Source organism: Bufo bufo, chromosome 6, assembly GCF_905171765.1.
Source record: "Bufo bufo chromosome 6, aBufBuf1.1, whole genome shotgun sequence".
Classification (NCBI taxonomy): Eukaryota; Metazoa; Chordata; class Amphibia; order Anura; family Bufonidae; genus Bufo; species Bufo bufo.
Window position 1 is genome coordinate 46688361 of NC_053394.1, and position 20776 is coordinate 46709136.

The window sequence follows — 20776 nt, forward strand, 5'->3', positions numbered from 1 at the left end:
ACACTTATTTAGTGATCCAATATACAAGTAATAGTGTTACAAAGCGTTGATTCTCCTAGGGAAGATTGCTATAATGCTCAAATTGAGCACATAGTCCAATCTTCAGGAATATATCCCTTCATCCATCTACTTTCTATTGCAATAACAGACCTCAAGAATAAAATGTGGATGCAAATATTTAGTCAAACTTGTCATGTCAGTCAGGACTGGATTATAAGAAGGCAAAGATAAAAGTTGTTTATAATTATATAGTATATATTAGATGAAAGTTTATTGACATCAGTTAAATTGGCTGGCAGTTTTCTAATGTTTAAGGTAAGCAAGCTGCACATTATGTGAAACTGAAACTGTGGATTGGGTTCCATGCCCCATGGGTCTTCTAAGTGAATGTCGAACTTCAAAAACGTCAACCTCAAAAAAAAAAAAAAAAATATATATATATATATATAACAGCGAAAAAAGGACAGCACCCTAAGTAAAAAATATACTGGTCTTTAATCACCCATGCAGATGGCAACGTTTCAGCTCAAACAAGAGCCTTTTTCAAAAAAGGCTCTTGTTTGAGCTGAAACGTTGCCATCTGCATGGGTGATTAAAGACCAGTATATTTTTTACTTGGAGTGCTGTCCTTTTTTCGCTTTTGTTCATCTGGGGTAAGCAGCAATATCCCTGGACATAGCACCCACATTGCTTGTCTCCAGTGCCGCCGCTATCTTTCCTTTTTTATATATATATATATATATATATATATATATATATATATATATATATATATATTAGCACATAATGTTAGATATCAAAATGATTATATTAAAAAGAAAATATTTATTCTAAAGGGAATCTTTACTAAAACAGACATTTCATGAAATTCTGTATCAAAAGATGTGATCTCTAGGAAGATACATATAAATAACAGAGATGAACAAATTTTGTAAAATTTAATTAGGTTCTGATGGGTCTGAATTGACCATAGAATTCAAATTGGGTACAAATCAATTCTACTGGAATCAAAAGTACTATGAATGCCTAGAAAATCTGTCTCTCTCTCTTCTCCTTACAAGCAAAATTCACCCAAATTTTTAATCAAGAAATTCTGATTCTGACAAATCCAATTTTTTTAAGAAAGTCTGGCAAATTTTTGTATTGTAAAGAATCAACTCACTCACCTCTAATAAATAATATTAATTAGCGCCAAATTTTGGACCTACTATAATTAGATAAAATCAGCACTTTAGATCTTTTGACCAACCCGACCAACAAAAAAAATAAAAAATTGGCTGTCTAACAGCCCTAGACCTATTTAGATTTTTTAAAAAGCAAGATGGTGTTCAAGAGTCGACATTCACTTTACACTGTGTTGGTCTATGAATGCAATAAACCTAAGACAACATGAAGATGAACATTCTTAAAATATTTATTGATAAAAAAAAAACAACTTAAATATTCATGTATACAAATTTGATGGGAAAAATACCATGCATACTGTTGGCATACAATAGAAGAACTCTACATTGGATGGCTTTACAAAATATTGGCATTACTGTATCTTCTATTAACAAGTTACTTAAAGCAAGTACAGTATGTCCATCAGAGCAAAGAACATTAATATTTTTGTGCTAACAACGACATAATTAAAAAAAATTCACACATCACAAATATTTTTGAACAAATTTTGTTACCACTCAGACAATGGATAAAGTGTTGGTCTTTCCAGATACAAGGTTATCACTGGTTTAGAAGGACTGTGCTTTTAACGAGATTGGAGGAGTGTTTTGGTTTTGACATTTTAATGGAATTAGCTTCTATTGTCACATAATTTAGTTTTTGTATGCTGTGCATTTCACTGGTAATTTGCATAACTGAAGCTAATTATACATGAGTTCAGATTATAATGGAAAATAGAAACACATTAAACGTAACATTGTAAAAAAATAGCTTCAATATGAAACATTATTCCGTAGAGAACTTTTAGTTTTTTTTCTTCGAAGATTCTTTTTATACACTAGGTCGGTCAAGTCTCCAGGATATAGCATCCTCGTTGGATTTCTTCTGTCTGATAAATTATAAAGAACATTTTTCCTTCTACTTCTTCCAACAGCTACAATTTTGAGGAAATGTTTATTGCACGTGTCAAGTGTTTTAGTCTTATCTCATTTTCCGTAATCTCATTCTGTTTTCTTTGTCTCGTTTTTTAAGTGAATTTATGAACTGGTTGAAAAAATGTTCTTGGTCTTTCTTTTTCTGAACAACACGGAAACGTTGGTCTCTTCCATATTTCTCTGCAAATTCCTTAAAGGTAGTCCTAGGGAGGACAAGGTAAAATAGTAATTACAGTATAATGAATACACTTTATTCAAATAGCACATTTTTTGCAGGTTAAGACTTGTTGATTATTGAAGTAAAAAAAACAACAATATTTTCATGGCACATTCCTAGGACAGGGATCAGCTGCTGTGAAACTACAACTCCCAGCATGCACACTTACTTGGCTGTTCTTGTAACTCCCATAGAAGTGAAAGGTGGATTCTGGGAGTTGTCGTTTCAGAACAGCTGGAGTGCTGGAGGTTGCTGACCCCTGTCCTAGAATTAGCCATAACATTATGATTGGTGAAGATCTGGCTTTTGATACCCATATGTTGAGACTGTCAACATATGGATTGTGGTCCCTTCAGCTGTTACCTTGCACAGCTTCAATTCCATCCAAGAATCTGCAACACAGTTAAAGGGGTATTCCCATTTCTTTGCAGGCTCCAAGCACATCCCACCTGGGTGTGGCATCCTGAGGAGGGTTTAACTACAGAAACAGCCGAATAGCCGGTACTACCCTGTTTCTATATCTGTCAAGCAAGTGAATGGGAGCTATGGAACCAGCATAGCACACTGTTTCCATATCTCACAATTTACAGAAACAGCGTAACTCACAGTGATACATTGTTTCTGTAACTCCCATTCACTTGTATAGGAGCTACAGAAACAGTGTATCATAGCTGTATTGGCTGTTTTCATAAGGCCTCATGCACACGACCGTTGTGTGCATCCGTGGCCGTTGTGCCGTTTTCCGTTTTTTTTCGCGGACCCATTGACTTTCAATGGGTCCGTGGAAAAAACGGAAAATGCACCGTTTGGCAGCCGCATCCGTGAGCCGTGTTTCCTGGCCGTGAAAAAAATATGACCTGTCCTATTTTTTTCACGGCCAACGGTTCACGGACCCATTCAAGTCAATGGGTCCGTGAAAGAACACGGATGCACACAAGATTGGCATCCGTGTCCGTGATCCGTGGCCGTAGGTTAGTTTTTATACAGACGTATCCGAAGATCCGTCTGCATAAAAGCTTTTTCAAAGCTGAGTTTTCACTTCGTGAAAACTCAGAACCGACAGTATATTCTAACACAGAGGCGTTCCCATGGTGATGGGGACGCTTCTAGTTAGAATACACTACAAACTGTGTACAAGACTGCCCCCTGCTGCCTGGCAGCACCCGATCTCTTACAGGGGGCCGTGATCAGCACAATTAACCCCTTCAGGTGCGGCACCTGAAGGGGTTAATTGTGCTGATCACGGCCCCCTGTAAGAGATCAGGGCTGCCAGGCAGCAGGGGGCAGACCCTCCCCCCCCCTCCCCAGTTTGAATATCATTGGTGGCCAGTGCGGCCCCCCCCCTCCCTCCCGCTATTGTAATAATTCGTTGGTGGCACAGTGTGCGCCCCCCATCGGCCCCCCCTCCCTCTATAGCATTAACAACATTGGTGGCCAGTGTGCGGCCTCCCATCTCTCCCCCCCCCCATCATTGGTGGCAGCGGAGTTCCGATCGGAGTCCCAGTTTAATCGCTGGGGCTCCGATCAGTAACCATGGCAACCGGGACGCTACTACAGTCCTGGTTGCCATGGTTACTTAGCAATAGTACAATAGTAGAAGATTCATACTTACCTGCTCCAGGCTGCTGCTGCGATGTTCGTGTCCGGCCGGGAGCTCCACCTACTGGTAAGTGACAGGTCTGTGTGGCGCATTGCTAAATGAACTGTCACTTACTAATAGGAGGAGCTCCCGGCCGGACACGAACCTCGCAGCTCCCAAGCTCCCAGGTAAAGTATGAATCTTTTACTATTGTACTATTGCTAGTAACCCGCTGCCACCAATGATCGGGGGGGGGGGGGGGGAGAAGATGGGAGGCCGCACACTAGCCACCAATGTTGTTAATGCTATAGAGGGAGGGGGGCCAATGGGGGGCGCACACTGTGCCACCAACGATTTATTACAATAGAGGGAGGAGGGGGGGGGGGGCCGCACTGGCCACCAATGATATTCAAACTGGGGAGGGGGGGGGTCTGCCCCCTGCTGCCTGGCAGCCCTGATCTCTTACAGGGGGATATGATAGTACAATTAACCCCTTCAGGTGCGGCACCTAAGGGGTTAATTGTGCTGATCACGGCCCCCTGTAAGAGATCGGATGCTGCTAGGCAGCAGGGGGCAGTCATGTACACAGTTTGTAGTATATTCTAACTAGAAGCGTCCTCATCACCATGGGAACGCCTCTGTGTTAGAATATACTGTCGGAAATGAGGTTTCACGATCTCACTCATATCCGACAGTATATTCTAACATAGAGGCGTTCCCATGGTGATGGGGACGCTTCAAGTTAAAATATACCATCGGATTGGAGAAAACTCCGATCTGATGGTATAAAAGGGACTCCAGACTTTACATTGAAAGGGGACGGATCCGTTTGAAATGGCACCATATTGTGTCAACGTCAAACGGATCCGTCCCCATTGACTTGCATTGTAATTCAGGACGGATCCGTTTGGCTCCGCACGGCCAGGCGGACACCAAAACGACTTTTTTTTCATGTCCGTGGATCCTCCAAAAATCAAGGAAGACCCACGGACGAAAAAACGGTCACGGATCACGGGAAAACGGAACCCCGTTTTGCGGACCGCAAAAAAATACGGTCGTGTGCATGAGGCCTAACTCTGATCACCTCTGATCACCTCTGGCTGTCGCATCCCGGACAGACAAGGTCTAGAGAGCCTTTTCTAAATATAGGTGTGGATCCCAGAGGTGGGACTTGCATCTATCATACATTTACAGTATACCCTGTAGATATACCGTAAATGCTTAAGATGGAAGTACCCCTTTAAGTGAATGGAGTCAGCTAATTAATCCATACCCCCTGAGAAAAGGGTACATGAGATTGTGACTTTAGGGTTTTCATAAGCTGTAAGCCATAATCATCCAAATTATAACAAATAAAGGCTTGAAATATCTCGCTTTGCATGTAATGAGTCAATCTCATATATTAATTTCAGTTTTTAAGTTGCATTACTGAAATAAATTAACTGTGATATTCAAATTTTTTGAGTTTCACCTGTATCTTTGTGAGTACAGTATTTAGTTTTTTTTGTGTAGATTAATTTTATAAGTGATTCCAAACTGTAGGTAAAGGTGAATATATACAGTAGATTAGACAATGTAAAAATAATTATCCTTTTTGTTGCTAGAAGTATGGCCCGTTATCATTAGAGATGAGCGAATTTCAAAAAAATTAGATTCGGCCTGTTCGCCGAATTTTCCAAAAAGATTTGCTTCGATCCGAATATATTTATGACAAATTGCGATAAAAAAACGCTATTTCCGGGCTGCATAGAGCCTTTATATACGTGTAGAACACTGTGCCTTGCAGTAACACGCATAGGGAGTCTGCTGGGGTAGTGAAATAATACTGTCAGTCAGTATGACATGCATATGACAGGCGTCGCTATTAGAATCACTGCACACTTCACTTATTTGGGCAGTCACGGGGTTAAAACTGACCAAACTACTCAAGTATTAATTCAGCTTTACAGGTCCATGTTAGCGTCAAGAAGAAGAGCACTCCTTTTACACCGTCGTCAGCTGATTCCACATAGATGTCTACAGAACGTGTTCTAATAAACGCTTATACAAGTAGAGCCCCCCTGACAAAGTGGAGAGGGCGTCAGTTAAGTTTTTGTTGAAGTCACTGATTATTTTTCCCTTCCTCTGAACAATAACCCACAAAAAACTGATTATGTCTGTGGAGCATCAGCCTTCACTCGGTCAGCATTTGCTCAGTAATCCATGAGTATCGGTAATGCCAAAAAAACCAGGAGTGGATCTAAAACAGAGATGACACATGAAGGTAATATTTGCATGTCTTCTGTGTTTTGTACCCACTTCTGCTTTTGGCTACCAAATCATAAGCCAATTCTGATGGAACCATACAGGCCTTAAAGCTGCTACACAGACAGGATCCGTTGTGCGTCTCATTTTTCCTTCCTTCTGACCGATCAGAAGAAAGGTCAAATAAATGGTGGTTTCAAGAAGGCCAAACATGGACAATAGCGACCCTGTCATAGAGTGGGGAGGGTGGTAACAGCATGAGAAGTCCAGAGAGTTGCCCTATGACATAGTGGTAGGTGGAAGCAGCATGAGGAGACCACCAAGTGGCACAATGACAGGGTCTGGAGGTGATGGCAGCATCCGGAGGCCACAGAGTGGCACAATGACAAAGTGTGGAGGTGGAAAGAGAGAGAGTTTGAGGGTTAATCGGATCTTGTAGGATAGATATCCAGAAGACCCGAAAAAATTGAGATGCCAGGGGATGGAGATGGTAGAGGGGAGACAGGAGCAATTATGGGTCGGGCGGGTGGAGAGGCTGCTTAAGGGTCAGACAGGTCTGCAGGTAAATACAATGTAGGAGAAGGGGCAGGTGGATTGGGTGTGTGATCACACCCAATGTCCTGCAGAGGTGACCCTGGATGAGCACCAGTCCACTGTGTGGAGTATGGGATGGAACAGTAATCAGTACTAATGGGATAAACCTTTTAAAGGTTCAGTACTGTAAATAAGACCAAAAAAGCAATATTAAGACGATATGAATATAAAAAATAAAATAAAAAAATAAGTAAATTAGGAAATAAAGTTGAAATCAAGGTTAAAATCAAAGTTAAAATCACCACTAGTGGTGGGAAATATATATTAAATAGTATATATATTAAGAATGAGCTACTACTCACTTCAAGGAGGGTGGGGGAGTTTACTCGGATGAGCATAATACACCAGTAAACCTGTAACCCCCAGCCTGGATCGCCTCTAGATAGTAAAAGATGAAGGCAGCCACAGTCAGGAAGCTTCTTTTCAACTTTCTTTATTCCAGTAAATAAAATCCGTCTCAACGCGTTTCGGGACCCTGTGTCCCTTCATCAGGAGCAACAAAAAGCTGCTCCTGATGAAGGGAAACCTGGTCCCAAAACGCGTTGAGCCGGATTTTATTTACTAGAATAAAGAAAGTTGAAAAGAAGCTTCCTGACTGTGGCTGCCTTCATCTTTTACTATCTAGAGGCGATCCAGGCTGGGGGGGGGCTTACAGGTTTACCAGTGTATTATGCTTATACGAGTAACCCCCCCTTCCCTGTGAAGTGAGTAATAGCTCATTCTTAATATATATATATATATATATATATATATATATATATATACACACTATTTTATATATATTTCCCACCACTAGTGGTGATTTTAACTTTGATTTTAACTTTATTTCCTAAGTCACTTATTTTATTTTTTATTTTTTATATTCATATTGTCTTAAATTTTTTTTGGTCTTATATACAGTACTGGACCTTTAAAAGGTTAATCCCATTAGTACTGATCAATGTTCCATCCCATACTCCACACAGTGGACTGGCGCTCACCCAGGGTCACCTCTGTAGGACATTGGGCGTGATCACACACCCAATCCACCTGCCCCTTCTCCTACAAAGTGTGGAGGTGACAGCAGCAGTATGATTAGGCCACAGAGTGGCACGTGACATAGCATGGACATGGCAGCATCAGGAGGCCACAAAGTGGCACGGTGACATAGTGTGGAGATGGCAGCAACAGCAGCAGCATGATACCACAAAGTGGCAAGGTTACATAGTGTGGAGATGGCAGCATCAGGAGGCCACAAAGTGGCAAGGTGACATAGTGTAGAGATGGCAGCATCAGGAGGCCACAGAGTGGCATGGTGACAGTGTGAGCATGGCAGCAACAGCAGCAGCAGCATGATACCACACAGTGGCACGGTGACATAGTGTGGAGATGGATGATCTAATCTGATGCATCAGGCATTCGTGGGTGGAAATCCTGGCTGATCCATGCCTTATTCATCTTGACAAAAGTAAGTCTCTACACATTTTGGGTGGACAGGCGAGTTCTTCTTGGGGTAACTATGGCCCCCGCCGCACTAAACACCCGCTCTGATGCCACACTACTGGCTGGGCAGGACAGCTTTTCCAGGGCAAACTCGGCCAGTTGCGGCCACAAATCCAGTTTGGCTGCGCAGTAGTCCAACAGATCTTCTATGACGGCTGTCAGTGTGCTGTCAAAGTGTGCCACCACCTGCTGGTTCAGGTCCTGGTTCAGGTCTACCTACTGCTGCTGGTGAGTAGTTTCTTCACTATGCGGGTGAAGAAAGCTGCTCATCAGCGACTCTAGACTCAGTCTGCTGGTGCTGCTGTCACTTGCGACAAAGTCGAAGCTCCAGTCAACCAATCAAGAACCGCTGGGTTGCTGGTCAAGGCACGATCGCTAGCTGACATGTGCACCTGAGGCCTCGGGAAGAAACCCCTGCTGCCACGCACCCTTACTCTGCTGCAACCTGTGCCTGCGCCATAATCATTTATGCCTCTGACACTCCCCTGTGCAGGGCCTGGCACTTCTCTGTCTGACATACTTTTAGCTGAACTAAATAAATTAAAAGCAAATTAAAACACCCCTAAAAGCGCCAAATATACTTTTCTTTTCTTACTGAGATAGGCAACTAAAGGATTTGAAATTGGCAATAAAACTATTTCAGCGTAAATAACAGCAATAGTGAACTGCGTATATTTTTCTCGTATTGGACTACAATAGCCCACTAAACGATTTCTAAGTAAATAACAGAAAAAGAGAACTGCGAATATTTTTCTCTAGAAATATGACAATAAACGCTTTTAGCACAATTAAGACCAAATATGAACTAAGTCTATTTTCTCTTTTTCTCTAGAAATATGGCAATAAACACATTTAGCGCAAATAACACCAAATGTGAACTGCATCTATTTTTCTAGTACTGTAGTAAAATATATGACAATAAACACTTTTAGTGCAAATAACACTAAATGTGAACTGCGTCTATTTTTCTCGTATTATAGTGAAATATGACAAGAAATGCTTTTAGCGCAAATAACAGCAAATATGAACTTGGTCTATTTTTCTCTTTTTCTCTAGAAATATGGCAATAAACGCTTTTAGCGCAAATAACAACAAAAGTGACCTGCGTCTATTTTTCTTGTATTGTATTGAAATAGGCCACTAAATGATATCAGTGCAGTTAACAGCAAAAGTGACCTGCGTATATATTTATCTTTTCCCACAGATTAAAGCCACCAAAGGCTTTTCAACATAGCACTTACACCCCAATAACTAATTGCTGGAAAGACAGAGCTGTATTATGAGACTATCTGGATCCCCAAGTAATGTTTTGCTGCACTTGTAAATCGCTTTTTTTCACAATGAGGTTTTTCCTATGACTCTCCCTAGCATCTGCACACATCTCTCCCTGCCTGTGAAATGATTCCTCTCACTGTCCACAGGGCTGGCTGGCTGCTGATTGGCTGCATGCTTGGCATTATGGGTCATCCCGCCTTTGCAGAGTTCCTTGCCCCATGTCCTCACATGTGTAGCCACCATTTAAGCCGCCATTGTAGCCGGCTAGCTGCCATGTTAGGAAAAATTTGCAATTCGTTACCACGAAGCGCAAGGAAATTTGCATTCGATCAGAATCAAATTTTTCCTGAAATTGAGAACGAATTCGACTTCGTCAGCTTCGATTCGCTCATCTCTAGTTATCATGTTGTACCAGCAATTTTTCTAAGTTTTAGGTATAAGATTTCTTTGGAAAGGCACCATATTACAGAATTTGCCCACTGGGGGGGGGGGGGGGGCATTGATGGGGTCATCTGGAAGACTGGAAACACCTGCCAGTTAGTGTTGAGCTAATTGAAGTTAACGAAGTGGACTTCGATCCGAATTTCTGGAAAAATTTGATTTGCTGCAAGCCTGAATTTCCTCGTGCTTTCTCGGTAACAAAACAATTTTCCTTGTAATGGCGGTAAAAAAAAAATAAAAAAAATCATACTTACCACATCCATTTGAGCGCGAAGATGTCAACACGAAATCTGGTGGCGGTTACCTATGAAGTCACCATGCTAGCCGACATGATGACGAGATTTCGCACTGGATCATTAAGAAAGATGGCCTCGGCAGCCTTTTCGCGCTCAAATGGATAAGGTAAGTAGAATTAAAAAAATTTATGAGCAACCCCTAAAATGCTTTAATATTGATCTCAGATGCCAAGATCAGCAATGAACATGGCATCTGAGGGGTTCAATGAAAGGGGGATGGGGCTTCACAATCGCCGTTCCCTGTCATTCCACCCGCTACTTAGAAAAAAATGCGCTTCATGACAAAGTAATTGATCACAAAGCTAATTTTTTTGGGGTAGAATTCGGCCAAGCAGCCAAATCAAATTTTTAAGAACTTCGCTCATCTATACTGGCAGTATATGGATACAATGATTTCAGTGGGATCCAGTGCTTCATGCCATGATAACACTTAAGTGGAATTGGGCACTTCCTGCTTTGTTTCCCCACAGATTACTTCTGATCTTAGGTTTTTCCAGCAGTCTACAATCAGCTTTTCAGCAAAGGCATTTCTACCCAAAAAATTGTACTCTCCAAAGTAGACAATTGCTGTTAATTACTTCCCTATCAGAAAACACAAAAAACATAGTGGGATTCATATATGACCCCCAACTTCTCCAAGCTGCCTCACAATATGTTTTCTCTAAACACTTCGGTTTACTCATTACATTTTTCTTGCAGGCAGTCTGTTTCTTTGTTGTTCCAATTTAAGATTCATTTACGATAATTAGAGACATTTTCAGGTTTCGAATTTCATCATCTGAATACCATGGCATTTTACAATGGAACAAATGATAAAAAACCTAAAAGAGCTAAAAGTGGTTCTAAATTGCTTTAACTACTTTAATTGCTAAAAGTACATCTGTTGCCCTGTGCAGTAAGTAAGATATGGCCACCCACCCTGTTTAACTTCTTTAGATAGATTTTAGAAAATTTCAACCCAGATTATGTCACCGTACGCTCAAGATATACCCACAAAATACCACCATATTATGCCAAAATGGTATGCATTATCTTAATAATATTTCTTGGCCTAATGCAGGCAGATGGAACCATATGATACTGTAATGCCCAAATAATATCAGCATGGACCTGTTACAAACTTACTCTGCACCAAATGCTTCTGTTCTGGCCATGCTGGCAGAGGAATTGGCCTGCATTTGTGAAAATTGCACAGTTGTATAGCCAGTGGCCTACTGATCTTTGTGGCCTATTTAACTACAATGTTTCTCCCTTGTTATCTGGGCTCTGAACTTAGCAATTATTACTAAGTAAGATTTAATTTTCCCTTTAGCATTCTTAGTCGTTCTGTGTAGTAATTGCTAATTAAAGGAACTGTCCAACTGAGGATAGGTCATCAATATCTGATTAGTGGGGTCAACAGCCTCACCGATCAACTGTTTGAAGAGACCAGTGACTTCACATTCATCAATCACATGGCCTGGAGTGCTGCAGCCTTTTCAAACAGGATACCCAGAGGGCCGGCCAGAGGAGGTTTTTGGGGATGTATTTTATGCTGCTGGAAGTATTTTGTGATGGACTGTGGTATTTGGCTGTTGGGTGGTATAAAGTGCCACAATAAGGTATTGCTGGACATGCCTTCTATAAATTTGGACTCAACTACAAAACAAGGCCACTTTTCATATTTAAGTTTCATATTTAAGTTTCCAGTCTACCTCTGGTAATGCGTTTTTTTAATAATTTTTTTTAATTGTGAGGAATCGGGATAGGTCACCTGTATTAACCACTTGGGCAACATCTTTAGGAAATGTAGGCCCGGCCGTATGGCAGGGTTCACATGTTGCACCTCATCACAAGTGTGATCTAGTGCATTTTTTGCCCCTCTGTAATTGCGGCAAAAAGCTGCTTTTAGCCACATGTTTTATTACTGCTTTTATTACTGCTGCAGTGCCACCACAGAAGAAATGAAGCCTTACACATTTCAAATGAAATGAATGATCAGCATGTGTAATTCACAGATGTTGGATCGTCTGGACCCAGACACTGTTTGTAGTGATTCTATCATCCTCTGCTTGTCTTCTTCCTTGATGCAATGTATAATTACAAACATTGAGAAACTCCATGTACAATTCACTTTTTAGAAGTGTTAACAATACCTTGGAGACAATTTGGATTCTTCTAGTAGCTTTTTAAATTCTTCTTTGGCAAGCATTAATTTACTCCTCTTTTCTTTATATTCTTCCTTAATTCGAGTTTTTACAAATTGTTCAAACACCTAGAAGTGAATTTACAAATGTTTTATCAGGACAACGTTGCATTAGCTTCTTACCAAAACTGTTACAGTATCAAAAAGACAGATTTATGATGACATTGTTGAATCTAGTATCTTTACCCTTTCTACCCCGTGCCAGTTTTCACTCTCCTGTCCAGGCCATTTCTTGCAAATCCGACATGTGTCACTTTATGTGGTAATAACTTTAAAACACTTTTACTTATCCAGGCCATTCTGAGATTGTATTTTCATCACATATTGTACTTCATGACAGTGGTAAAATTGAGTAAATTTACCAAAATTTGGAAAAATTAGCAAATTTTCAAATTTCAATTTCTCTACTTTTACTATAGATAGTAATACCTTTAAAAATTGTTATTACTTTAAATTCCCTATATGTTTACTTCATGTTTGAATCATTTTGTGAATACCATTTTATTTTTTTGGGAAAATTAGAAGGCTTAGACTGCTTTCACACTTGCGGCAGAGTGATCCAGCAAGCACTTCCGTCGCCGGAACTGCCTGCCGGATCAGGCAATCTGCATGAAAATGGACAGCATTTGTAGATGGATCCGGATGCGGATCAGTCTTAGAAATGCATTGCAAGAACGGATCTGTCTCTCCGTTTGTCATACGGATAAACGGATCCTTTTTTATTTATTTTTTTACATTTTTACCGGTCTGCGCATGCGGCATCCAGCATTCCGGTATTTTTAATGTAAATTAATGCCGGATCCTGCATTCCGGCAACTGATCCGGAATTTTGGAAGGAGAGAATACTGCGGCATGCTGCCGTATTTCCTCCGTCCAAAACGTCATTCAGTGACTGAACTGAAGACGTCCTGATGCATCCTGAACGGATTTCTTTCCATTTAGTATGCATGGGGATGAAACTGTTCAGTTCTTTTCTGGTATTGAGCCCCTATGACGGAACTCAGTGCCAGAAAAGAAAAATGCTAGTGTGAAATTACCCTTAGAAGTTTAGAAGCAAATCTTGAAATTTTTCAGAAAATTTCCAAAACCCACTTTTTAAGGACCAGTTTAGGTCTGAAGTTATTTTGTGAGTCTTACATAATAGAAACCACCCAAAATGACCCTATTTTAGTGTAATTACAAATAAATGCCACATTCACTTGATACCTAATATGTACACTTTTTTATTTATTTAAGTTATACACAATAACAGCATTTTTGAAACAAAAAATAATCATGTTTTCGTGTCTCCATATTCTGAGAGCCATAGTTTTTTATATTTTTTGGGTGATTTTCTTAGGTAGGCTCTCATTTTTTGCGGGATGAGATGACAGTTTGATTGGCATGATTGTAGGGTGTGTATGACTTTTTGATCACTTGGTAGTACACTTTTTGTGACTTATAGTTAAAAAAAAAGCTTTTTTTACACTGTTTTTATTTTTTCTACGGTGTTCACCTGAGGGGCTAGTTCATGAGATATTTTTATACAGCAGGTTCTTACAGACACGGTGATACCTAATATGTATACTTTTTTTTATTTATTTAAGTTTTACACAATAACAGCATTTTTGAAACAAAAAATAAAATGATGTTTTAGTGTCTCCATAGCCATAGATTTTTTTTATTTTTTGGGCGATTGTCTTAGGTAGGAGCTCATTTTTTGCGAGATGAGGTGACGGTTAGATTGGTACTATTTTGGGGGGCATACGCCTTTTTGATCACTTGGTGTTGCACTTTTCGTGATGTGAGGGGACAAAAAATCTTTTTTTTTAGGACAGTTTTTATTAAAAAAAATTGACGGTGTTCATCTGAGAGGTTAGGTCATGTGATATTTTTATAGAGCCGGTCGATACAGACGCAGCAATACCTAATATATCAACTTTTCTTTTTTTTTCATATTTTTTACAAATTTTATTTACTTTATTTTGGCAAAAGGACATTTTTTTTTTAACTTAAAACTTTAAATTTTTTTGTAAAACTTTATTTTTTGTTACTTTTTTTTCACTTTATTTTTTGTCCCACTCTGGGACTTTAACTTTTGGGGGTCTGATCCCCTTTGCAATGCATTACAATACTTATGTATTGTTATGCATTGGCTGTAAGTGTATTACCAGAGTAATACACTTACAGCCTGCTATCTGTGAGATCCAGGGGGCAGGATCTCACAGGGTTACATGGAAGACGGACACGATGCCTATATCGGGCTACCTTCCCTGCCATCGGGTCCCCGTCACAGCAGCGCGGGGACCTGATGGCTGTTCCAATCTCCGCACGGACAACGCACATGCCGCGGTCAGCTCTGACCGTGGCACATCAAGGGTTAATGTGTCAGTGTTTTCACCGATGCCGGCACATATAGCAGGGGTCCGGCTATCAGTGACTGCTGGACTCCGCCGCTGACTGGGCAGGCGAAGCTCCGGCACCCGCCCAATCAGCGCGCCATAATAGTACTGCGCTGGGCGGCAAGTCACTCCCCGCTGCGCCGTTCTATTACAGCACTGGGCGGGAAGGGTTAAAAGGGTTGTGCAGTGTTATAATATTGATGACTTATCCTCAGGATAGCTCATCAATATCAGATCAGCATGGCTGCTGGGAGTTCTTGGGATGTCACCAATATCAGATCAGTTGGGGTCCGACTCCTGGCACCCCGGCTAATCGGCTGTTTGAAGGGGTAGCGAGGCTTGTGGGAGTACTGGTTCCTCTTCAAAATTACCTGTGTAATTACCTCATTTGCAGTGGTGGTGCAGTGTAATTACAACTGCTCGTCACAGTCACTTTAATGGGGTGGAGCAGCTGTAATTACAGCAATGAGCACTTCTATCAATACAGATGGAAGCGCTCATTGTGGAGAGCCGGGAGCTGCTGTCCTGTCACTCAGCCCCCCACGCTCTGCCTCCCCCACACTGAAGAATGAGGCAGAGAGACTTCTTCATGCTCCACCATTGAGCCTGCAGACACAGATTGTGCTGCCGGCCTGTGTGGGAGGAGCCTGCAGCCCGGAAATCTGCATAAGCTTCTCTCACACAGTACTGCAGAGCGATCTGTGTCTGTAGGGGAGAGAGGATTGTGAACTTCAGGAATGGGAAAAGGTGAGTACTTACTGTGTTTTTTTGTGTTTTGTTTTTGACAGAGGGGGCACAGAGAGAGCATGTACTACTACAAAGGGGGCACAGAAGAGAAGGCATTACTAACACAAAGGGGGCACACAGGGCATAACTACCACAAAGAGGGCACAGAGGGCATTACCATCATAAAGGGTCACAGAGGGCAATACTACTACAAAGGGGGCACAGAGGGCATTACTTCTACAGAGGGGGCACAAAGGGCAATACTAGTACACAGAGGGCACAGAGGGCATTACTGCTACAAAGGGGGCATAGAGGGCAATACTACTACAAAGGTTCACATAAGGCAATACTACTACAAAAGGTACACAGAAGGCATTACTATTATTGAGGGGGCACAATGGGCATTACTACTATGGAGGAGGCACAATGGGCATTACTACTGTGAAGGGGGCACAATGGGCATTATTATTATGAAGGGGGGCAATGGACATTATTACTATGAAGGGGTCACAATGGGCATTATTACTAAGAAGAGGGCAAAGCGGTCACTACTACTATGAAGGTGCACAATAGGCATTGCTACTATTAAGGGGCACAGAGGGCGTTGTAACTGTTATTGGGGCACAGTAAGGGCATTATTACTAAGAAGGGGGCAAAGAGATCATTACTACTATTAAGGGGCACAATGGGCATTGCTACTATTAAGGGGCACAGAGGGCATTGCAACTGTTATTGGGGTATTGGGGCACATTAAGGGCATAACTACTTTGAAGGGGCACAGATAGGGCATTACTACTGTAAAAGGGGACACAATGAAGGGATAAGTACTTTTAGGTGGCACAATGTGGACATTACTACTGTGAAAGTTGTACAGTGAGGGAATAAATAGTGTGAAGGGCCACAGTGTGGGCACAACTACCATGATGAGGCACAATATGGGCATAACTACCGTGAGAGGGCACATATCTGGACAAAACTACTGTGAAGGTTGTACAATGAGGGCAATACTACTGTGAGATGGTACAATTTTTATTAGGGGGGTGCCACCCTAGGCACGCCACTGTCCACTGGCATCTCTGGGCTACAACTTTGATGTGAGATGAATGAAGACACATAGCTGATTACTTCACTCTTTATCATTATCTAAAAATTGTAGGCACAAACTAAAAAATAAATAAAAAAAATAAAACATATATATCAAAACTTGATTCAAACAATAGGTTGTTTTATGACACTACGTATATCCCCTTTAAGTTGTTGGCCAAGTTTCCACATACGTGTATGAAGCCTCATCACAGTATACCAAGCACAGCACCATACATTGTATAGCGACTAATGCAGGACTAATGTGTGTCCACCTCAGTGAAGGGGACATAGAAATTAGAAAAAGTGCAAACAGCATACAAATAGATTTCAGTGAATAACTTAGTGGCTGTACTAAATTTTTAATTACATGCAAATGCAAAAGGATTTGGAATATTTTTTTTGTGGGAAAACCCCTTTAATGAAAGTTCATCAATGTAAAATCAAGGCAATTCATTATATACAATACATACTATGTAAATTGGGTTGGAAACAACAGAATGCATTTTGAGGAAAGTAACACTGTATTTTATGAAATCTCACACAGCCGCCAGTTATGTACAACACCAAACTTGCCTGTTTTCGTTCTTCTGAGTTTAATAAGAGATATCGAGGATCAAACACGATTTTATGCAGCTCTTTTTCCCATGTGGAGAATGCAGACACCTGCGGAGCATTCAAAACAGTTTGTTCCATTATAAACATTTTTTTCATCTTCCTTCTTGCTATAGTTTGCTGACACTTTAATGAACTTGAGAAGCAGCTAATTAGATCGTTCAGTGCAGAGTACCGGGAAGACTTACCCGTTGTTAGGGAAGAAATGTAAATATTTAAAACAATACCCGAGTCATTGCAGTAAAAAAATTCTCATCATTATATCAAAATCTGAATTATTTTTTTTTAGAATAGTTTTAATATAATTTATTACAGAGTAATTCGACTCATATTACTGATGTAGCAGAGTTAAGAATGTCAATCGGTTGTTTTAGAATATCAGGGTTTAAATCTGCCACTGCTCCTATTATCGCAATGTGCTTTGCTCTTATCTGCCCTTCTTTCCACTTGGTCAAGCTTCTGGTATTTTTTACTGTGTTGTTTGCAGCCCTATTCTTACTGTCATATTATAGCATCTATTTTCTCCCAAAGTCAGATACTAATAAATGTTTTTTTTTCTAAACTGGTTACATTTGACTGCAGTTTTCTTTTCTTTTTCTTTTTTTGTAAAGGATTATGGTATGGCCACATGCACCACAGGAACATATAGACTTGAGACAACTCACTGACCAATTAGAGGATGTTGTGGGCATGCTCTATAACAAATGTAGAGGTTATTGTGCAGCGAGGGGGAGGAGTTGAGCTGTGACCATCCCCAATTGTCATGAGTAGAGATGAGCAAAGTTTTCAAAAATTTGTTTTGGAAGCTTCAACAAATTTGTTCAAAAAATTAATCAATCACAAAGCGTAGTAAATCAGCTATATTCCGGCCTGCAGGAAGAGTGTATCTCGGTGTACATCACTGTGCATTGCAGCAACATGCATAGCTAGACCTTTCTGGTATTGAAAAAGTTACTGTGATAGGCAGATGGACACTCCAATAACAGTAGAACTAGACAGGTTATTCACCCCAATTTGAGAATCAAAGGCTAATATTTTTAATTTTAAAGTAAACAAGGTGGACACCCCAATAACAGTAGACAGCTTATTCAGCATATTTACCCCAATTTGAGAATCAAGGCCTAATAGAATTGCTTTTCTATTAAACAAGGTGGACAATATTTAATTAGATAACTCTGTGTCCTACACAGGGATTGATGCAAACTGCAGTCTCCTATGGATCGCTTCAGCTTCAGATTACAGTCCCTGCACTGTCCCTGAAGTCTCCCTATGCTCTCCCTACAGTGTGTAAAAACTCTCCCTACAATCTTCCTACACTGTCCCTGCTCTCTCCCTATCCAATATTCGACAATTAAAATATTTTAACAACATTGTCCATAGCATTTGTCACATCTCTCCCCATGCTCATCTCACAATGAAATAGCAGAGACCGCGTGGAATGAGGCTTTTAAAGGGCTGTGACATCACAGGGGTTGCCTAGCTGTTGCTTGGCTGTCTGCATGGCATTATAGGTGATCTTGTGTTCCTGGGCTTCTTACTTTCACTTTGTCACAAATGTAGCCGCCATTTTGGAAAAATACGATTCGTTACCACGAAGCGTAAGAAATTCGGATTTGAATCGAAATTCAGATCGAATTCCACTTTGAATGCTTCAATTTACTCAGCACATGGGCCCTGAATCTGACATAGAGGTTTAAACATTTTTTTTCCACCATTGTAACTATCGTATGTAGTTATATAGCAGTTTTATTATAATTCCACTGGCAATATAGAATTAAAGAGGTTTTCTGGGAGTAGAATATTAATGACCTATATTCAGATTAAGTCATTAAAGCCCCTGAGGCCCCTGTGCTATGGTGAAAGCGGTGGCTTCCTTACAGCACATAAAAGACAGCACCATATAATGTACAGTGTCTGTTCTTGGTATTGCAACTGGGACTCACTCATTTGAATGGGAGTGAGCTGCATATAGGCCATGTAACCAATAATAGTGACATAACTGGCCCATGAAGATACCACAGGCAGCTCCCACTGATCCAGTGGCATGCCTAAGGTGTTTGGCACCCGGGATGGGTCCTTTCTCTGGCACCCCCCCCCCCCAATAATTTAAATAATTGCACACCCTCACTGTAGTTTTGCCCTCATTGTACAACCTTCACAGTAGTTTTGTCCAGATATGTGTCCCCTCATGGTAGTTATGCCCATACTGTGCCCCCTCACAGTACTTATGCCCTCATTGTACAACTTTTATAGTAGTTATACCCACATTGTGCCCCCTTACAGTAATTATCCCTTTATTTTGCCTCAATATTCAGTCCCTCATTGTGCCCCCCCCCCCCACAGTAGTTATGCCCTATCTGTGCCCCTTTTAACAGTAGTGCACCACCTTCACAGTTGTGATGTCATCTTTGTGCCCCCTTCAGAGTAGTTATGCCCTCTCTGTGTCCACATAACAGTTATGCCCCTTCACAGTAGTAGTGCCCTCTGTGCCCCTTCACAGTAGCAATGTCTGTTGTGCCCCATTCACAGTAGTAATGCCCATTGCACCCCTTCACAGTAGTTATGCCCACACTGTGCGCCACAACAGTTATGCCCACCCCTTCACAGGAGTAAGGCCCTCTATGCCCCCTTATAGTATTAATGCCCACTGTGCCCCCTTCATAGTAGTAATGCCTATTGTGCCCCTTCATAATAATAATCCTTATTGTGACCCCTTCATAGTAGTAATGTCCTCTGTGCCCCCTTCATAGTAATAATGTCATCTGTGCCCCTTCATGATAATAATGCCTATTGTGCCCCCTTCATAGTAGTAATGCCTTCTGTGCTCTCTTCATAGTAATAATAGTGCCCATGTGCGCCATTTTTAGTAGTAATGGCTTTTGTGCCCTCTTTGTAGTAGTAATGCCTATTTTGCCCCTTCATAGAAGTAATGCACATTGTGCCCCCTTCAGAGTGGTAAAGTCCATTGTGCCTCCTTAATAATAGTAGTAATGCCCATTGTGGCCCCTTCAGAGTAGTAATGCCTATTGTGTCCCCTTCATAGTAATAATGTCCATTGTGCCGCCTCCATAGTAGTAATTCCCTTTTTGTCCCCGTTGTGTTAAGAAAAAAAAAACAGTAACTACTTACCTTGTCCCGTTCCTGATGCTCACATCCAGATCTCCCCTTCAGACACAGATCACTCTACAGCAATGTTTGGGAGGAGCACAGGTAGATTCCTGGGCTGTAGGATGTTCCCACACAGGCCAGCAGTGCGTTCTGTGTCTGCAGGCTGAATAGTGGAGCAGGGAGCAAAAGGCTTCATGTTTCACCATTCAGAGTGCCAGCCTGAAGAAAAGAAGGAGTGTGGGGAGCTGAGTGATAAGACAGTCAGTGATTGATAGGACCGCAGCTTCCCAGTGCTCCAGCAATGAGCGCCTCCATTTGTATTGATGGAAACGCTTATTGCTTCTGGGCTCTGGCACCCTCCTGACAGCGGGCACCCAGGGCAGACTGCACCCCCTCCCCCCCACCCTTGGCATGCCACTGCATTGATCAGAAATTGATGACCTGTTCTGAG

General features: G+C 41.2%; 1 protein-coding gene across 1 annotated transcript in view; it reads right to left on the reverse strand.

The window, feature by feature from the left end:
• Positions 1–2145: 2145 nt before the first annotated feature.
• The window catches only part of TCERG1L (transcription elongation regulator 1 like), a 343152-nt gene continuing 324521 nt past the window's right edge, over positions 2146–20776 (reverse strand). The window contains exons 13-15 of the mRNA XM_040437737.1: positions 17179–17268; positions 12363–12481; positions 2146–2302 (exon numbers count right to left, since the gene is read on the reverse strand). Coding sequence (XP_040293671.1) covers positions 2146–2302; positions 12363–12481; positions 17179–17268 — 366 coding nt within the window. The remainder of the gene's footprint in view (positions 2303–12362; positions 12482–17178; positions 17269–20776) is intronic.